Source organism: Eptesicus fuscus, chromosome 7 (genome assembly GCF_027574615.1).
Source record: "Eptesicus fuscus isolate TK198812 chromosome 7, DD_ASM_mEF_20220401, whole genome shotgun sequence".
Lineage (NCBI taxonomy): Eukaryota > Metazoa > Chordata > Mammalia > Chiroptera > Vespertilionidae > Eptesicus > Eptesicus fuscus.
In genome coordinates, this window is record NC_072479.1 from 76,817,715 (window position 1) to 76,839,065 (window position 21,351).

Below are 21,351 nucleotides of genomic sequence, written 5' to 3' on the forward strand. Positions count from 1 at the left end.
CCTGGAAAAAAAAGTTAGTTTTAAACATTAAAAGCATATTATTAGTATATTAATATTTTTATTTGCTGAGATTATTTTTATTACTGGCCAATCTCTTTAGCATAAGAAATGCACAGATTTCATATTTCTATAGATTAACATAATGTGGTTGTTCAGTATTTGAGTACATTTCTTTAAAATATTATAGTTAACATTTTATTGAATATGTTAAATGGAAAAATGAGTAGTTAAGTTATTGGATGATTTTTCTCTTTTCATTTTTATTTTTTTTATAAACTTCAATGCTAAGGGAGGATCGCCTCATAGGTTCTGTAGAAGGCGGGTATGTTCCTAAAACATGTGTGAGAGCCTATTTCTTGTATGGTAGTTTTTCTAGTTTTAATCTTGATTATTTAAGTTTTATTTATGCTTTTAACACATGTTGCCGGCTTTTTTCTTTTCATAATGCAAAGTTTGTTTTTTTAAAATTTAATAGCACTATGAGGCTGTTTTTGTTTTTGTTTTCTTTTTCCTACTTAACTAATACTGTGCATGATTTTATGTCCTGTCAGTTATTTTAAGGCACAGTTCCATAGCTCTCATTATGTCTGATTTACAGAATGTCTTTCACAGGTTCTATTTTACATTAGAATTAAAAAAAAAAAAAGCTGCAATATAGCAAATACCTATAAAAGGATGCACTATAAAACAGGTGTGTTTTTTCCTCCTAGAGGTTGGCCTTTTGAGAATACTTGTGTTTTTCAGATTCCATTATTATAAACAATAAAAAAAATTTTTTTATACTTTCTTTGCTTGTGCTGAGAGTATCTGTGTATGCACTGTTTGCCTTTTATTTATTTTTTAATTTTTTAAAAATATATTTTATTGATTTTTACAGAGAGGAAGGGAGAAGGATATAGATCAGTTGCCTCCTGCATGCCCCCTACTGGGGATGTGCCCACAACCAAGGTACATGCCCCTGACCGAAATTGAACCCGGGACCCTTCAGTCCGCAGACTGACGCTCTATCTACTGAGCCAAACTGGTTAGGGCACTGTTTGCCTTTTAAACAGGCTGGAGAGAATAGACCTGAACAAAGCAGAGTGATGAGACTTTAGCTGTACCCAGTTCTTGGCTTTATACCTTATTAAGCAGCAATTGCCTTTCAGCTTTTCTCACAGCTTGCAGGCACAAAAAGCCCACCTAAATATTCAAATCATCCATTGAAAGAAATCTAGAAAATGACTAAAAAGAGGGAGAAGAAGGCCAGAGTGAAGGTGTGTGTGTCCCCTTATCATTTTTTAGTGCAGAATGCTCTTACTTCCACCCCTCCCAGTTTTGTATTTTCTACAGAGTCCCTTTCACTAGGATTAGGTCCTGTAATCTAATTATCATTCTAGAATTCACAGGAACAGAAAAACTTAGGTTGCCTTGATGTTTGATATAATGAGATTTTGCCTGTATGTTGTACCTGTGACTTTACTCTCTCTACTAAGAACTTTTAAAAGCATCCTGTATAATAAAGAGGTAATATGCAAATTGACCATCACACCCTCACAAGATGGCTGCCTACGACCAGGCCAGCAGGGGGGTTAGTGAGGGATGACCAAACGACTGAATAAGCAGGGTGCATGGGGCAACCAGGCTGGCAGGGGGTTTAGTGAGGGACGACCAAATGACTGAACAAGCAGGCTGCGTGGGGCAACCAGGCCGGTAGGGAGGTTAGTGAGGGATGACCAAACAACTGAACAGCAGGCTGCGTGGGGTGACCAGGTTGGTGGGGGGGCTGTGAGGGGTGACCAGGTTGGCAGGGGAGGCAGTTGGGGGCAACCAGGCTGGCAGGGGGGACAGTTGGGAGCGACCAGACCAGCAGGGGGGGCAGTAAGGGGTGACCAGGCTGGTAGGGGGTTGCAGTTGGCGTCCAGGCCGGAAGGGGGGGCAGTTGGCTACAATTAGGCTGGCAGGGGGGGCAGTGAGGGGCGACTAGGCCGGTGGGAGGGTAGTTGGGGCCAACCAGGCCAGCAGGGGGGACAGTTAGGGGCAACCAGGCCGGCAGGCCGGCACACAAAGGCAGTGAGGGGCGATCAGGCTGGTGGGGGGGGGGGACAATTAGGGGCAACCAGGCAGGCAGGCAGGTGAGTGATTAGGAGCCAGCGGTCCTGGATTGTGAGAGGGATGTCCGACTGCTGGTTTAGGCCTGATCCCTGGGATCGGGCCTGAACCGGCAGTCGGACATCCCCCGAGGAATCCCATATTGGAGAGGGTGCTGGCTGGGCTGAGGGCACCCCCCCTTCCCATGCACGAATTTCGTGCACCGGGCCTCTAGTCTAGCTTTATAAGAAAAATAATTCTAATCACTGAAAATGGTTTTGAATTTGGTTTCTATAAAATTTATATTTTCAAATATGTTTTTAAACATTCTTAAAATTTTGGACACGTTAACACATTGGGCATACATTACTAGATAATCTTCATGGAGTTAATAGCAGAAGTGTGGAGAACTTTAAGTTTTCCTTTACAATTTGGTGAAACCTGTGTTAGCAATATATTTACATAATCTTAACCTTGCAGTATCAGTTATTTGAGTTTATGAGACCACCTCTCTATCCTGTGTACAAAATAAATAGAAAGAGCATTATCATCTTTGACTTTCCCATTCATCTGTGGTTGCCAGTAGTGTGACTTTTTTGGGAAATATTTGTACAGAAGTATGAAGAATTCTCTCTATATGTGTTTAGATGTGCCTTAACTCTGCCAAGTTGAACACTGAATCAAGTTAAACCTAGGCTACTTGTATCATTTTTTAATATTCACTTTAAACATTTATTTCTACCTCTTGCCTCCCTTAATAAATTATATTGATGTTTTTTTCTTGTGGAAAAGAGAAACTTTGAACATCTTTTATTTAATGGATTATTCAAGTAGAGTTCTCAAAAATAAAAGTATTATTTTCCCCCTCTCACAAAAATATTAAAAAACTAGAGGCTCAGTGCACGAAATTCGTGCATGGGTGCAATTCCTAGGCCTGACCTGTGATCGAAGTGTGAGTGTCTGGATGGAAGGGTAGGTCCCAGATGACCTCTGGGTCCTGGGTAGCACCTGGGCCCCTGGACCCTCATGCGCCCCCCTCCGCCTAAGTCATGGCACCCGAGTCCCCACACCGAGATGCGGTGAGTGCGGCACCGCACTGGGAGCCGGGCAGGCAGTGTGCTCTCTCCCAGTCGCTCTCGCAGACTGGCTCCTGTGCGAACTCACAGGGAGATCAACCGCCCCTGCGGTCCTGGCAGCTGTGACCTGGCTCACCTGAATGAGGCTGCGCGGGTGTGGGGCGGGCTCCTCACAGGCACCCGGCACAAGAGCCCTGGCATCCCAGGAGAGGTTAGCAGGGGAGTGAGAGCGAGCTCTGCGGACACCTCGCATTCTCACTGCACCTCCATTCCCATCACCCCCACCTCCAGGTAGCCGGCGAGAGGTTGCAGCACGTCGCTGATACCCGCCATGTTCCACGCCACCCCTGGTGGTCAGCGCACATCATAGTTAGCGGTTGAACTCCTGGTTGAACAACCACCCGAGGGGACAATTTGCATATTAGGCTTTTATTATATAAGACTAGAGGCCCGGTGCATGAAATTCGTGCACGGGGGGGGGGGCAGGTGTTCCTCAGCCCAGCCTGCACCCTCTCCAATCTGGGACATCTCTCTCACAATCCAGGACTGCTGGCTCCCAACCACTCGCCTGCCTGATTGCCCCTAATCACTTCTGCCTGCCAGCCTGATCACCCCCTAACCACTGCCCTACCAGCCTGATCGACGCCTAACTACTCTCCTGCTGGCCCGATTGCCCCTAACTGCCATCCCCTGCAGGCCTGCTTGCCCCCAACTGCCCTCCCCTGCAGGCCTGGTTTCCACCAACTGCCCTCCCTTGCAGGCCTGGTCACCCTTAACTGCCCTCCCCTGCAGGCCTGGTCACCCTTAACTGCCCTCCCCTGCTGGCCTGGTTGCCCCAACTGCCCTCCCCTGCAGGCCTGGTCCCCCCCGACTGCCCTCCCCTGCAGGCTTGGTTCCCCCCAACTGCCCTCCCCTGCAGGCCTTGTCCCTCCCAACTGCCCTCTCCTGCAGGCTTGGTACCCCGCAACTGCCCTCCCCTGCAGGCCTGGTTGCCCCTCACTGCCCTCCCCTGCTAGCCCGGTTGCCCCCAACTGCCCTCCCCTGCAGGCCTGGTCGCTCCCAACTGTCCTCTTTGCTGGCACGGTCACCCCAACTGCCCTCCCCTGCAGGCCATCTTGTGGTGGCCATCTTGTGTCCACATGGGGGCAGCCATCTTGTGTGTTGGAGTGATGGTCAATTTGCATATTACCTCTTTTTTTTTTTTGTGATATCCATGTTAATTTTATTTTATTTTATTTTTTTTTAATTTCTTTATTGATTAAGGTGTCACATATTTGTCCTCATCCCCCCATTCCCATCCCACCCCTCTCCCCACGTATGCCCCAATCCCCTGTTGAACTTAACCGTTGGATAGGCTTATATGCATGCATACAGGTCCTTTGGTTGAACTCTCCCCCTCCCCCCCACCCTCCCCCTACCCTCCCCTATTCTCCCTCTGAGGCCCGATAGTCCGATCGATGCCTCCTTGCTTCTGGTTCTGTTCTTGTTCCTCAGTCTATGTTGTTCCTCATTTCCTCTAGATGAACGAGATCAAATGTCACTAGATATATACTAATAAGAACTGAATGTGAGACGAGCAATAATATTTATGCTGACAGGCAAATGAATCAATCTGTAGCGAGCTTCCCCCTGGACCAACAGTTCTTTTGAGACCCAATTTCGATGTCCATTAGTTCCTTATGTGTACATGTCAGCACTGACCCCTCAGCTCTGGATGGTGGACAAATGGTGGTAATGGAGGTCTGACTCCCTCTGGTTTGGTCTCGGCCGATCCCAGGGGCACGGCGTCACCTGGACTAAGGGGCACGTGGCCTCACCCATACCCAAGGGGCGCGTGGTCTCACCCGGGCCTGGGACCCAGCCTCACCCGGATGGATCCAGGGGCGCACGGCTTCACCCGGACCCAGGATCTGGCTTCACCCGTACCCATGGACGCTTGGCCTCTCCCAGACCCAGGGGCACGTGGCCTCACCCGGGCTTAGTTGCACAAGGCCTCACCTGGATCCAGGGACACATGGTCTCTCCCGGACCCAGGGACGCTTGGCCTCTCCCAGACCCAGGGGCACGTGGCCTCACCCGGGCCTGGGTTCACGAGGCCTCACTCGGATCCAGGGACACATGGTCTCACCCGGACCCAGGGACGCTTGGCCTCTCCCAGACCCAGGGCCACTTGGGCTCACCCGGGCCTAGGTGCACGAGGCCTCACCCGGATCCAGGGACACATGGTCTCACCCGGACCCAGGGACGCTTGGCCTCTCCCAGACCCAGGGCCACTTGGGCTCACCCGGGCCTACGTGCACGGGGGCTCACCCGGATCCTGGGACACATGGTCTCACCCGGACCCAGGGATGCTTGGCCTCTCCCAGACCCAGGGCCACTTGGGCTCACCCGGGCCTAGGTGCACGAGGCCTCACCCAGATCCAGGGACACATGGTCTCACCCGGACCCAGGGACGCTTGGCCTCTCCCCGACCCAGGGCCACTTGGGATCACCCGGGCCTAGGTGCACGAGGCCTCACCCAGATCCTGGGACACATGGTCTCACCCGGACCCAGGGACGCTTGGCCTCTCCCCGACCCAGGGCCACTTGGGCTCACCCGGGTCTAGGTGCACGAGGCCTCATCCGGATCCAGGGACACATGGTCTCACCCGGACCCAGGGACGCTTGGCCTCTCCCAGACCCAGGGCCACTTGGGCTCACCCGGGCCTAGGTGCACGAGGCCTCACCCGGATCCAGGGACACATGGTCTCACCCGGACCCAGGGACGCTTGGCCTCTCCCAGACCCAGGGCCACTTGGGCTCACCCGGGCCTAGGTGCACGAGGCCTCACCCAGATCCAGGGACGCATGGTCTCACCCGGACCCAGGGACGCTTGGCCTCTCCCAGACCCAGGACCACTTGGGCTCACCCGGGCCTAGGTGCACGAGGCCTCACCCGGATCCTGGGACACATGGTCTCACCCGGACCCAGGGATGCTTGGCCTCTCCCAGACCCAGGGCCACTTGGGCTCACCCGGGCCTAGGTGAACGAGGCCTCACCCGGATCCAGGGACACATGGTCTCACCCGGACCCAGGGACGCTTGGCCTCTCCCCGACCCAGGGCCACTTGGGCTCACCCGGGCCTAGGTGCACGAGGCCTCACCCGGATCCAGGGACACATGGTCTCACCCGGACCCAGGGATGCTTGGCCTCTCCCAGACCCAGGGCCACTTGGGATCACCCGGGCCTAGGTGCACGAGGCCTCACCCCGATCCTGGGACACATGGTCTCACCCGGACCCAGGGACGCTTGGCCTCTCCCCGACCCAGGGCCACTTGGGCTCACCCGGGTCTAGGTGCACGAGGCCTCATCCGGATCCAGGGACACATGGTCTCACCCGGACCCAGGGACGCTTGGCCTCTCCCAGACCCAGGGCCACTTGGGCTCACCCGGGCCTAGGTGCACAAGGCATCACCCGGATCCAGGGACACATGGTCTCACCCGGACCCAGGGACGCTTGGCCTCTCCCAGACCCAGGGCCACTTGGGCTCACCCGGGCCTAGGTGCACAAGGCATCACCCGGATCCAGGGACACATGGTCTCACCCGGACCCAGGGACGCTTGGCCTCTCCCAGACCCAGGGCCACTTGGGCTCACCCGGGCCTATGTGCACGCAGCCTCACCCGGATCCAGGGACACATGGTCTCGCCTGGACCCAGGGGTGTGTGGGCTCTCCCAGACCCAGGGGCGCTTGGCCTCGCCCGGGCACGGGATCCAGCGTCATCCGGGTCCAGGGGCACTTGGCCTCACCCGGACCCGGAGTCTGGCCTCACCTGGACCCAGGGGCATGTGGCCTCACCTAGACCCAGGGACGTGAGGCCTCACTTATACCCAGAGGCGTGTGACCACACCCGAGTCCAGAGGCGCGCAACCCCGCCCGCACCCGGGTCTCAGCGGGGCCCCGTCTTCCCGATCCCAATTCCTGCCGGTCAATCCCCCCTCAGCAATTCCCCTGGCCATCCTTCCAGAGCTCCAGTATGGCTGCTGCAGAACTCGTCGGGCGGTGGCTCGGCGAAGCTCCGGTGCACCCGGTGCACGGCGGTGGGCCAGTCTGGCGTCGCTGCGTCGGCCCTTGGGTCTGCATCGGTGGCCGGTCGCCGAGCATGCGCATCTGGCCGCTTCCGGGGCGTTGAGATTCTTGACGGACTCAGAGGTCAGCAAGCGCGGAGTCTCCCACCCCATGTCTCATAGGGGCTCGTCTGTCCGTGCTTGGCTGCCAGTGGAGCCGTCCCCTCAGCCGGAGACCGCCGGGGGAACTGCGCCGAGCACGTTCCAGGCCGCTGTTGTATCACCTGAGCCATAGTTCTTTTGTGTCGCCTGAGCTGTAGTTCTTAAAGTGTGGTCTTTGGGTCGCCGGCATCAGCATCATCCCACATACCCCTCTTTTATTCTAGTTGTAGAGCATCTACTCAGCCAGCCCTATGGTGGTCTTGGATGGTGTCTGCTCTGCTCTCTTGTCGTAGTCTCAAAGTTGTTGTGGTAGGCAACAATCAGGCTTCCGCCCTATGCCTCCATCTTGGTCATCCTTTGTATAGTTAAGTCTTGATTGTTGTTGGTGTCATTGGGGGGGCTCTCTTTGTCTATAAAGGAAGAGTTGCTGTGCAGGAGACACGTTTATGGGCCGGGTCTTGGTGCAGCAAAGCTTTGGCGCTCACTGAATATTCCCGTTGAATGTGTCCCTTATGCACGTGGTTGAAATCTGGTGTCATCTCCCACAGACCACTAGATGCCCTCGTTTCTGGGTCTCCAATGGGGTGTAGATCAGCTACTGCCTTAGGCACTCAGCAAGGATTACAGCAAAAGCTGTAGTTTCTTCCTCCTGTCTGAGTGGCCCTGGAGCAGTCCGACTAGAACAGCAGATCATCTGGTCCGCTGCCAGAGGGCAGGCCACCCACATGCATAAGCCGTTGCTTGGGGCGCAGGTGTGCCTGCAAGACTTGCGGGGCAGGTCTTCAAAACATGCGGGGCGGGTCCCAGGGGGGGGCGGGGTCTCAGGGCGCCAACAGGCCATGGTGCGGCGAGCCTCGATGGCTGTGAGTCTGGTCCTTCTGCCTTCCATGTATCTAAGTCCCCTCGTTCCGCACTCCAGCGCAGCAAACACTGATTGCTGGGCGCACCTCTGCAAGAGTCCCGCCTCTCCCCGCAGGCATCTGGGTCCCCGGGGTTCGCCAGAAGATGGGTTTCAGGGTGATGGAGAGCTAATCTCCCTTAGGTTTGGAACAAAAGCCCCTTTCCCCCGCCACCAGCCAGACCCACGCACCTCCACACCTCATCCCCTCCGATTTCGCTGGGTGCGAGGCAACAGAACAGCCTTTAACCTCCGCCGCCATCTTTTTCAAACTTCTCAATTTGTACTTCTTAATCCCTTCATTTCAGTCAACTCTACTGAAGTCTAGCGCCGCCGGGAGGTGCACGGAAAGGGTGCCCGGGCCTCCGTCCGGTGCGCGGTGCGCGCGTCCCGCGGAACCAGGCGCGCGAGGGCTGCGCGGCTGGGACGGGCGCTGGGCGGCCTCCGAGCTCCAGGCACCGCCATCACCGTGTTCCGGACGTCGCCGCCGCGGCGTCCCCCCCAATTTATACTTTTTAATCCCTTGAATTCAGTCAACTCTACTGAAGTCTAGCGCCGCCGGGAGGTGCACGGAAAGGGCGCCCGGGCCTCCGTCCGGTGCGCGGTGCACGCGTCCCGCGGAACCAGGCGCGCGAGGGCTGCGCGGCTGGGACGGGCGCTGGGCGGCCTCCGAGCTCCAGGCACCGCCATCACCGCGTTCCGGACATCGCCGCCGCGGCGTCCCCCCAATTTATACTTTTTAATCCCTTGAATTCAGTCAACTCTACTGAAGTCTAGCGCCGCCGGGAGGTGCACGGAAAGGGCGCCCGGGCCTCCGTCCGGTGCGCGGTGCGCGCGTCCCGCGGAACCAGGCGCGCGAGGGCTGCGCGGCTGGGACGGGCGCTGGGCGGCTGCCGAGCTCCAGGCACCGCCATCACCGTGTTCCGGACGTCGCCGCCGCGGCGTCCCCCCCAATTTATACTTTTTAATCCCTTGAATTCAGTCAACTCTACTGAAGTCTAGCGCCGCCGGGAGGTGCACGGAGAGGGCGCCCGGGCCTCCGTCCGTTGTGTGGGGCGCGCGGCCCGCGGGACCAGGCGCGCGGGGGCTGCGCGGCGGGGACGGGTGCTGGGAGGCCGCCGGGCTCCGGGCGCCGCCGCTGCGGCGGCGTCCCCAGCGTCCCGGGCCGGGAGGCCTGCGGGTGCGGCGGAGTTGCGAAAGTGAGTGAGTTTCCCAGGGTTTCGCCCGGAATGGGGTTCAGTGCAATCGGAGCCGGCGCTCAGCGCACTCCGGAGCCTTTATCTCCTTCCTGCCAGTGAACTCCGGCCAGGTCATCAGCCGCCCCCTCCTCTCCGGTTCCATCCTCCCCGCAGGCGCGTGTGCTCGTGTCTCCGCCCGTTTCTCCATACCTCAGGCTTTTACGGCTTCCCCGACTGTCCCCGTGGCCTTCTCCTTCCCCCCAGCTGTGGGCATTTCAGTCCACCAACTTTTCTGTGGTTCTGGACGATGTCCGTTCTGACCTCTAGTTGTATTTTTGAAATTGTTGTGCCCGGCTGCAGGTTAGGTGTTTAACCTATGCCGCCATCTTGGTTTCTCCCCATATTACCTCTTTATTATATAGGATAAGTTGACAAGATCTTGGAAATAGGTGTCAGATTATTGGGAGATGAGAAATAGAATTAAAAGCTTTATTTAGATTTAGGTTTTGCCTATGAACTATTTGATGTAAGGTAAATAGATATATATTTCAATATAACTCTTCTTTCACCTGTAAGAAAAATAAAATTACTCTGTTGATTCTGGGATATTTATTTTTCTTCAGTAAAGAAACCTAGTTAACTTAGTTTGACCTAGTGTTTTTTAAATATATTTTACCATGGAATCTTTCATTTAAATATGTTTTAGTGAGGAACACATTTTGGGGAAACATTGATAAGAGCAAACTTATTTGGATAAATTATGATTTTTTTTTAGAAGTGGAGGTAAAATTATATAATAAGTCATAGGGATCTGGCATGGAGTTTTATGTCTAGAAACTTTACTTTGGTCTTTTAGGATAATAAAAAGAATATATGATTTTAAAATAAGCTATTTAAGCATCTAAGAAAAATCTTATTTAAAACTTAAAAGAGATACTCCCTCGTGTTCTCAAGGTTTTTCAACTAGCCTGTCTTGAGTACATGCTATTAATAGATTTATGCTGCATGCACTTGGCTTATGTCAAAGCAGCAACATATGAAGTCTTATCTAGGTACCAAATGGCAAGATGTTTTAAATATAAGGACTTTCCAGAGAAAACGTCTCTTACAGTCACTGGAAGTTTCATCTGAGCAGTGAAAGCAGTGTGTGCTTGGGCTGATCTTAAGGAAGCTGTCCTTATGGACTAGAGAACCCATACATTCATCAGGTATAATAATAGACTAGAGATTAAAATCAACTCTTTAACTTAATGTTTTAACCAGAAATAACAAGAAGACAGATGATGAGGTTTGATGTTCAGTAAGAGTCTAGGCCCTCTTGAGCTCAGTTTTTTTAACCTAAAACGTGGAGATAATAGTACCTCCTTCTTAGGGTATGAGAACAATTATAAAGGACAGTTTTAGAATACTTTGCACAGGGCTGGCACATTCTGAGTACTTTATAGCAACTGCTGGTGTTTGTGGTGGAGACAATAGGTGCTGAACCTCATAGCTACAGGTAGGCTGTAGACATGAGCAGTAATTCTTCTGAGAAGGTTGAATAACAATGCCATTTTCTATACTGTAGGTTAAAGTATGTGGGTTAAAGTGAGTGGGTGTGCTGCGTGCATGAACTGGGGACATGCAGGACAGAGGTGAAGTTGGCCTCTGCCTCTTTGGGCAGCTGTTCCCCTACTTTTTTCTGCTGTGATCCAGATGCTTTCCTCTCATCCATTTATCTCATCTTCTGAAATTTGGATAGAAGAGTCAAAGAATCCGAAATAGGGAAAGCATTTAGCTTCATTTTTTCATACCTCAAATCTTATATGCAGATTAAAAAAAAATGTTTTTGTTGATTTCAGAGAGGAAGGGAGAGGGAGGGAGGGAGGGGGAGAGAGAGAGCGAGAGAGAGAGAGAGAGAGAGAGAGAGAGAGAGAGAGAGAGAGAGATGGAGGGAGGGAGAGAGGGAGGGAGGGAAGGAGGGAGAAACATCAATGATGTGAGAAAATCATTGATCGGCTGCCTCCTGTATGTCCCCCCCCCCCCCCCCACCTCGGGATGGAGCCTGCAACTTGGGCATGTGCCCTTGGCCAGAATCGAACCTGGGACCCTTCAGTCCACAGGCCAACACTCTATCCCAGGGGTCCTCAGACTTTTTAAACAGGGGGCCAGTTCACTGTCCCTCAGACCGTTGGAGGGCCAGACTATAGTTTTAAAAAAAACTATGAACAAATTCCTATGCACACTGCACTTATCTTATTTTGAAGTAAAAAAATAAAACAGCAAAAACACCCGCATGTGGCCCGCGGGCCGTAGTTTGAGGACGCCTGCTCTATCCACTAAGCCAGACCAGCTAGGGTTGCAGAAGTTTTTAATATGTGAATTTACCCAATTTATTTCTATGTTTTAGAAGGTAGTAGTACTTTTCATTTACTTAAAAAACTTATTTTGTCTCTTGTCCAGAATATTTATAATACAGGATGTCCCAAAAAATGTATACACACTTTGAATAATTATTAATTCCAGCGGGTTAAATTGGAAAAGAAAGAAACATCAATTGAGCTATTAAAAATATGTATGTGCATATATTTTTGGGGCACCCTATATTTAAGTGTAAAGAGTAAATTTAAAGGGCTTTTTTATATTATGCCTCAGTATTTTGAGGAAATTAAAAACTTGTGTTCTTAAAAATGAAAAAAATTTTCTTTCTAAGAGTTAGCTTATTAGATAAAATACTCAAGTTTGTAGTAACACAAGCTTACCTGGACATTTTTCACTTAAAACATATATTGAAAAAGTTCAGGGGGCAATAAGAAGGCATTTTGACTAAATATTTTATAATACATTTAAGTGAAATTCCCCTTCTCTCTTCTCCCTTGCCTTCCCTTTCCTCTGCTTTCATTTGGGCCAAACCTACCCACTTCCATAGACTGTTTTTTCACTCTTCTTTACATAGCCTAGGCTTTCTTGTATAAGTAATATGTATAGAATGTATAAGTAATCTTTAAATTATAAAACTATTAATTTAAAGATTACTTATACATTCTAACTGAATTACCTTCTAATTATATATACATACACATGATATATACATACACATATGTACACATATGTACATATACATACTAGTATATATATATATATATTTATTCTGTATCTTCCTGGGTTACTGAGATGTACCAAACTGTTTGCCTTTTGCTGAATGACTCCAATTGCTATGCTTTGTTAATTATGTTTTGGTGAGTTCGTATTCTCCATCCTTTAAGTTTGTATTCTCCAGTCAGTGTTCTTGCTGCTTTTAATGTACTTGCTTCTAGTAGTATTCTGTATCTCTTTATCTTCCAGCTTTTATTTGCTGCATTTAATCTACTGTGGTCTGGGAAAAGGATACTGAGATTTTAGAATATGTCCCTAAATATTTAAAATTATTATATGCCACACTGTGAATATGATCAGTGGGGATCTCTTATGAATAAAGTATATAAACTTTAATACTTGGAACTCCTGTTGAGAGCACTGTTTTGCTTATTTTCCAGTTCTCAGTTAGGTTCTGAATAGCTGAGGCTACTTGTAAGTGATTTCTGGTTAAGTGAGCTACATTAATGTTGGAGCCAGACAAGTCAGATATTTAGTTCCCTGACCCAAATGCAATTTGTATAATGTGATAGACCCGTGGTCGGCAAACTGCGGCTCGCGAGCCACATGCGGCTCTTTGGCCCCTTGAGTGTGGCTCTTCCACAAAATACCTTGGCCTGGGCGAGTCTATTTTGAAGAAGTGGCATTAGAAGAAGTTTAAATTTAAAAAATTTGGCTCTCAAAAGAAATTTCAGTTGTTGTCCTGTTGATATTTGGCTCTGTGGACTAAAGAGTTTGCCGACCACTGGGATAGACCTTTATATTTGGGCAGTTACAGGGGCTCCCTTTTCTTCCTGGGTACTATTTCAATGACTTTCCTTTCTCTACTGTTTTCTTCTTGCATGCTTCTCTTTGTCTCTAAACTGATGAGATTGATGTCCTTGAGAGAGAAAGGAAGAATATAGCTTCAAAAAACGTGTGGAATTGTATTGCCTCCCTTGCTGTCATCTACTTAAAATACCGCTCTCCTTTCCTTAAAATACATTTATGAACTTACATTTCCTCCTGCCCTGGTCTTGATAGAGTAAATAATCACACATAGCGATTCTCTACACACCTCAACTTGAAATTTGCCCCATCTTCACCGTTCTATGTATTTCTTAACCCGCACGGCTCATCTCCCTCATTCCCACATTCTTTTAGATCTCTAGCTCCAGGCCTTTGAGTCTTACCAGTAGCCTGGACTTGGGGAAAAGCATTAAAGTGAGGGGGAGTCAGACCCAATAAGAAGTAGATATGGGGTAGAGGGGAATCCCCTCATCTCAATTCAAAGTCCGACAGAATAGGAGATTGAGAGGAAGGAACTCCAAGAACATTTTTCTTACTGGGAATTGATGAAAAGAGTGCTTGGATTCTGCATATATGAGAAAATGGATTAAAAACTCTAAACATCAAGGAAACTTACATACAAAGTGTGTATAATGTATGGAATTTAAGGGATGGAATTTATTTTCTTATGACAGCTTTTTAACAAGCAAATTTTTTGTACTTTCCACACTCAGTTATATTTTTCCCTCTTCTTTCTACTAGGAATTTCCATTTTTTACCTTGACGGCATTTCCTCCTGGATTTCTTGTGCACGTTGGGGGCGTTGTTAGTGCACGCTCTGTGAAACTTTTGGATCGTATCCACAATCCTGGTATGTTCTTTAAAAGTTTGTTTTCGATGTTTCATTTATTTAGACTATGATTATTAAAGTTGATTTTTATAATGCTGTTTTTAAGCCAAATTTATCTGCATGAGAAATGAAAAAGAGTATAAACTGACACATGTAGCTTTACAATATTTGCACTGACCTTAATTAAAAATAAACTTAAGAAGAAGTATAATTTAGTTACTTTTTTTATACAAAATACAAATACAAATCTTGATTCACTTTTGGCCAAGGGAATCATTAAGTATCTTTTGAGTCCTCTATTTTCTTTGAGCCAGTCAGATACAGTTGACCCATTGTGACCATTAAATTAAGGTGTTAATTCTTTTGACTGGCAACAAGTCTTTTTTATTTTTTTGACTGGCAATAAGTCTTTTTTATTTTTAACTCTTTATAGATTGAGTTATTTCCTTATTCCTAAAAGAAGTATTCTTTAAAAATGTAATTGTAAACATTGTGTAGAGTACCTAAGAATTAAAAACAAAACTGTCTGGTTCCTTGGATTCTTTTGAGTAGCTATTTGTTCTGTATAGCTATTTGTTCTGAACAAGTAAGAATGAAAGCTTACTTCTTTAAGACATGGTCCATCATTATAAAAGAAGAAAAGCATTAAAGTCCCAGTAATTTCAGGCTCTTGGGTTAAAAATGGTTTGGTGACTTTTCTAAATCCAAAATCAGCATGATAAATGTGGTAGGAACTTTTCGTATGGAATGTGTTCTTGCATCTTTCTGACAAGATGCCCAATCACTTGTCCAAGGCATTTATTATTTTAATGTCATACCTTAAACCTGAAGTTATATTAATATTCTTATTTGGCATATATACATATATACTTTTGAAAATTTTAAATTATCACTTCCAATGACCTCCTCCTGAGGCCTGTACTGACAACTATAAAAAGAGTGAAATGCTTAATGACAAACATTGCAGATAACGATTTTGAGGATACATAAAATTACTATTCTTTTAAATTAAATACAGTAATCTGTGCCCTGTAGTTTGATGTCAATTATTTTGATTTACTAATTACACAGAAACAATGGAATTTTAGACTCTGAACAAGATTTCAGAGAAGCAATACTAGTTGGGATTATTTATAAAAACTCTAAAGCTGAGCGAATACATCTTTTAAGCATCAGTCTTCTTTTTCTTCTATGATTTATTATTCCCCCCTCCACCCCCCGTTTCTTATTTTTCTGGTCAATTTAAGATTTCCCCCCCTCCTCATATAGTATTTGTATATTCTGCAGTAATTAAAGGCAAATTTAGACTGATGCCAGTTTAATGTATTGAGACCTTGAAGACTATGCAAAGTTTATATTTTTGTGTTTAGGAACTTGGATTACTTGGAAAGTGCAAGGAAATACTGGACTTAGATACCTGACATTAACTATATGACCAGGGCTAGTTGCCTGTGTTTCTATGGCCCACTGACTCAAAACATTTTGTTAGATTGCATACCTGATATAATAACTTCAAAAATATATTAGGAATATATTTAATTATTGGTAATGTATTTTTATTTACATTTAAAAAATTTATTTATTTATTTATTTATTTATTTATTTATTTATTTATTTATTTATTTTTAATCCTCACCCAAGGATATTTTTTTCCATTGATTTTTAGAGAGAGTGGAAGAGAGAGGGAAAGACAGAAATATCGATGCGAGAGAAGCACATCGATTGGTTGCCTCCTGAATGAACCTCGACCAGGGCCCAGGCTGGGGAGGAGTGTGCAACCAAAGTACATGCCCTTGACCAGAATTGAACTGAGACCCTTCAGTCCTCAGGCTGACACTCTATCCACTGAGTCAAACCGGCTAGGGCTTATTTACATTTTTATTGTTGCTTCCCTGTACTCTGAGTAAGTGGTATGCGAGTCTGGGAGAACAAGTGAAGGTTATTTAAATAAGATTAAGTAGAGAGCTGTATTTAAAATCATATTATTTTATACAAAAAACTGCTTTGTGGGATCTGTTGTACTTGTCAGTATATTCTAGCTGTGCAAGAAATGTAAGAATCCAGGCCTAGGGAAGAAAATAGGAACCCTTATTAAGAACACATTTTGTATATTGTAATTACTAACTCATTCATTCTTTGCCTTTCTTTTCAGAGTAGTTTTTCAATTCACATATAGAAATTCTTAGTTAATAATGGGCTATTTCCCAAATGATTATGGATATAAACATATAAATGCTTTAATGGTATATAAGTTATATTTTAATTTTCTTTTATCTTCAGTTAAATACAAAACAGTTGTATATTCTAATGGTTCCAATGTTAGTTTGATACAGATATCACATTCTTTTGATTGCTTAATACATCTTTTACACTTTAGAAAGGAACATTTTCTTAAGAACATTTTCTTAATCTTTAGGCAATTAAATATTTATGAAAACATTTCAATTTATTGAAAGTAGCTGAATGTTAAAACAAAACTCTAGATTAGCATCTACCATAATGATATTGTATTAATTTTATGACACTGAGTTCATCTGCAGAACTTAGGGTGAATTGAGATACATGTGCTAATGTTAAAAGTGCTGTATTTGCACTCTCAAATGAATGCTGCAGCTATTTTTTTTTGACTAGTGAGTATGGGAAATTTGCATTTCAAACTGAGTGTAGAAGAAAAAAAATCTCATTTTAAAACCACTACCACCTGCTAATTCTATGGATTATTATTTTGTAGTTATTTCTTTTGAACTTTTTCCTTTGTTAAGGATTTAGCAAACCAAGTCATACAACAAAGGAACAAATGGGGTGGTTTTAAAAATCAAGGTAATTATCTTAAATAATTAAACTTTAGTTAATGTTAGATTATGATAGCATGCTCCTTCTTCTCTTTCTATTTCAACTTCTTATTAACTCTGCTGTCTGTGTTTTTCCAGTTCCTGTCGAGTGGTGTTGTCAATTGTGTTCTTGTTTATAGTTTGTTTTTTTCCCCCCCTACTATTCTGCACCTAAAACTGATCTTCTAATTTGCTGTTTTGAACTCAGCCTTTGTCGGAATTATGGGTAACACAAGATCTTACAAACTGCTAGACTGGAATAGTTTCAATTCAGGTATTTTAATGGTCATTCAGTACTACATATGCTGACAAAAATTATGGCAGCTCAGTGAAGTTTTTAGAAATGTTCTAGATTAAATAGGTTTCATATCAATTCAGTTATATAGATATATTCTTCAGTACATATATTCTAACTCTTACAATTTCCATGAAAATGCAAATATAAAAATGTGTGAACCAAAATGAATTAATCAAAACCATAGAAATACCATAAATTATGAATGATTTTTGTTAGGTGACTGATCTTCAGAATAATAACTTTAAAATATGTTATGTTTTGAACATTTTTTTCATATCAGATAAATGACAGAAGCATTAGCTTTATGATTAAGGAAATATAAGTATTACAACTAGCTTGATAATCTTAAAGTATACTTAAACTTCAATCTAGATTTGAATATAATGTATTTCATGTTCTACAAATATGATAATAATGTAACTGTTAGCATTTTTATTTATAATTCTAAAAGTGTTCCAAAATTTGGTAAGAGCAGATTTTGGGGAGATTAACAGCTTGCATAAGCTTTCCTCATTCCCCTTCTACATGAGAATATACTTTTTCTTTTTAATTATTTTTACATACAGATATTGTTTGTAGCTTTTAAAGAAACTAAACTAAGATAACGTTACAGCTGATGATGTGGTTTAAAGTCAAAGCCAGTTAATTTTTCTTTCTTTTTTAAAATTAAATTTATTGGGGTGACATTGGTTAGTAGGATCATATAGGTTCCAAGTATACACTTATATGATACCCGGTCTGTATATTGCACTGCTCACTACCCAAAGTCAAACCATCTTCCGTCCTATATATTAGGCCTCCTTCACTCCCCACTCCCACCCCTTCCCTCTGGCAACCACCACACTGTTGTCTATGTCCACAAGTTCAGTTTTATATCTCATATATGAGTGAAATCATATGGTTCTTAGCTTCTTTTGACTTTCTTATTTTACTTAGAATAATGTTTTCGATTTTCCTTTTTGATAAAAGAATATTTTTTAATAATACAGATATCTTAATTTTTATGTCATTTACATGTTAGAATTAAACAGTAGAATCATCTTGATTCAATATCAGAAGCTGTTATTTTGCCTAAAGAATCTTTTCAGTTCCTTGTGTCACAAAAACAAAAACCCAGAAGCTCACCTTTTTAAATAATATCCTATAATCTTTTCAATATTGTAAACTTTCTTTGTTCTTAGGAGTCCAGGATGTAAGTTCTGATGTAAGTAATGCATGTTTGACTATGAAGTAACTCATGTTCATCATGCAGATTTACCTAAATTCAGTCTAGTAAACAATCTGATCAGGTCCAACCTTTGCAGATTTAGACTGACATCACTTGGTAAATCTTTAGGAGAATTACCTCTATTGGCTATCCAAGTTTTGGCCAGCATGTTCTCACATTGATTAGAATTAAAATACTCATTTTTAATGTAATGCTGTATACTTAGTTTTTAGTAAGGAATTAAAAATACCCTGTTTGATTCCTTTAATAAATAAGAATATATATTTAAAACATTAGGCAAATTAGTATAGTGGGAAGAAAAAAAGCTTATTACATAGAAAAAGGACACTGAGAGCAGATTTAATCATTAATTTAAAGAGTTGAAACCTTGTTAGGGCAAAGATGTTGAGGGTAAGATGTGTGTGTTAGATGATAGAACAGTCCTGAAAAGTGGAAAGGGCAAAAGATAAATCCTATAATCATAATAAAGACTTTGTCCCATGTAAGCAAAATTATAGAATTTGGCAAGGAGAAACATGGTTGAGGAAGCAGTATATCTTGCCATCATTTAAAAATTAAGTCCAGTCATAAGTGTATGGGGAAAAAAAGATGGATATAAGTTATAGACTATTAAAAGAACATAAAAGATGACTGTCAGTGTAATATTCCCATAGTTGTATGCTTTTGACTCAGGTATTAGAATCATTATGGTAACAGTTGGTACATATTCAGACATCAGGCTGATTTTGACATTAGTTTAGGAAAAATAACTTGACATTCCTGAAAAAAAAAGTGATATATTTTGGTAAATATATTAAAATTATTTATGTATTTTTCTATGTAATTAGGGAATATTGCTGTCCCATATTACTATATGAATCAAGAATTGACCAAGTCAGTGAGAAAACTATTTGTTGATGTAGTTTCTGCTAATGCTAAAAATTGTTCATCCATACTGTGTATTCTCTGGATTTGCTGATACCATGTATTATATGATGTATCATCAATGTAATAATCACCTACTTATTAATTAGAGACAATCTTATTTCACAAACATTAAAATGTGGAATGGTATAAGAAAACATTTTATGTTACACAATAATATTTCATGAAATATGATATATCATGCAAGCATTTACTATAATTTATTTTCTGCCATGCAGTTTGTTAGATAGTAAGTGTGCAAAGATGCCAGGGCCTGAAAAATATGTAAGTGGTTTACTGTGTGGTCTGATGTGATACAAGATACAGTGTTAGAGAGGAAGGCATGATTAACTCTCTGTGGCAAGGAAGTTTGTAGAAGTAATTCTTGAGCCCAGTTTTTAAAGGATATATAGGCAATTCACGTATATTTATATTTTAGACAGTGTTTTTGGAGCCATGTTAATGTACATTCTTTGAATGTAGTTCTGACACTTTCAGCATTTGCAAAATTATATTCTAGCCAGTACTCATTTGATTGTTACTTACTTCATTATTAAGTTTTCCCCATTGAATACAAAATGTTTTTGTTAGTTTAGCTCCCCGCCCCCCCCCCCCCCCCCAATTCTCTTTTCTCCTGCTTCGCTATCTTAGTTTGTGTTAACTTCAGTGGTAGAAAATATTTTATAGAGCAGGAAGAAGGAACTCAATATCTGAGAATTTATTTTATAAATATCACCTTTTATTATCTTGCTTTTTATGTTTCTGGCCTGGTACCAGATTATGTTTAAGGAAATATTTATAGAATATACATATCAGTCTTATCATCCCAAACTTAAAAAAAAAAAATAATTTTAAAGAAGAGCCTTTTATTTACTGGATATTCATGGAGTGCCTGCCATGGCTTAAGCAGTGTTGGAGATTGGGAACACCATTCTTCAGCCAGGCAGAGATCCTATGTACACATCTAGTCTAGGTTACTTTTTATACTGTTTTGCTGTGTGTGTGTGTGTGTATGTGTGTGTGTGTGTGTGTGTGTGTATTAGTTAATGGAGATAGGCTTTCTTGGAACTTGAATTCTACTGATGATCTCAGCAGTTATTCTTTTTATTATATCTGAGAGGGAGGTACACATAAGGAAATGTGCAAACTAAGCCTAAAGTAGGTAAGCAGTTTTTAGGTTTTAGTATTTTAATAAGGTTTTTAGGAAATAGATATGTACAGGTTGGGATAAAAGTAGGCTTATAGTTATTTGTATGGAAAATAATACAATAATTAATAGGTAACACAAGAATAAATGGTGTTTTGCATTCTCACAACTGTAAACCTACTTTTGCTCTACCCTGTAGAATTCAAGAAGGCATAAATATAGCATGTATGCTATGTGAACTTTTCTTCATATATAAGGTAACATATAAATGTATATATAATTTTCTCTACATATAATGTGACTCTATATTCATCACTAACCATTTTTTTACTGTCTATAAAATTACATATATAATTTAATTGTGAAATTTCACTCTTTATATGTATAATAGTGCAATTGGATATTCATTACATTATTATAATGTAACATGTAAATATAATATATAATTTTTTTCTTTCTATATATACTGTAACTGGTCTTTATATATGAAGAGTTTAAGTTCAAAATTAGGGAGAAGTTTACATATAACTTTTTTTTTCACAAATAGTAAAGAACTCCAGTTTTCTCTAAAATGGATTATATCTCAGCTACCTCCTAACATCCCAAATTACTGCATCATGATGTTTGTTTGATTTTGTACATCATTCCCTGTATAATAAGACTCTTCCTGGTCTGGTTCTGAATCCCCACCCAATTTGGGGTTGTTATATTCCCTTGAACCTAAACTCTCTACTTTCTATTTCATTAGGGAAAAGATATCTTCTTCAAAGTTTGTTTTAGG

The 21,351-nt window shown here is 43.6% G+C and overlaps 1 protein-coding gene across 1 annotated transcript in view; it reads left to right on the forward strand.

Annotated features, from left to right (window-relative positions):
- Positions 1-21,351, forward strand: part of C2CD5 (C2 calcium dependent domain containing 5) — a 116,953-nt gene that overhangs the window by 48,148 nt on the left and 47,454 nt on the right. The window contains exon 12 of the mRNA XM_028144024.2: positions 14,076-14,184. Coding sequence (XP_027999825.1) covers positions 14,076-14,184 — 109 coding nt within the window. The remainder of the gene's footprint in view (positions 1-14,075; positions 14,185-21,351) is intronic.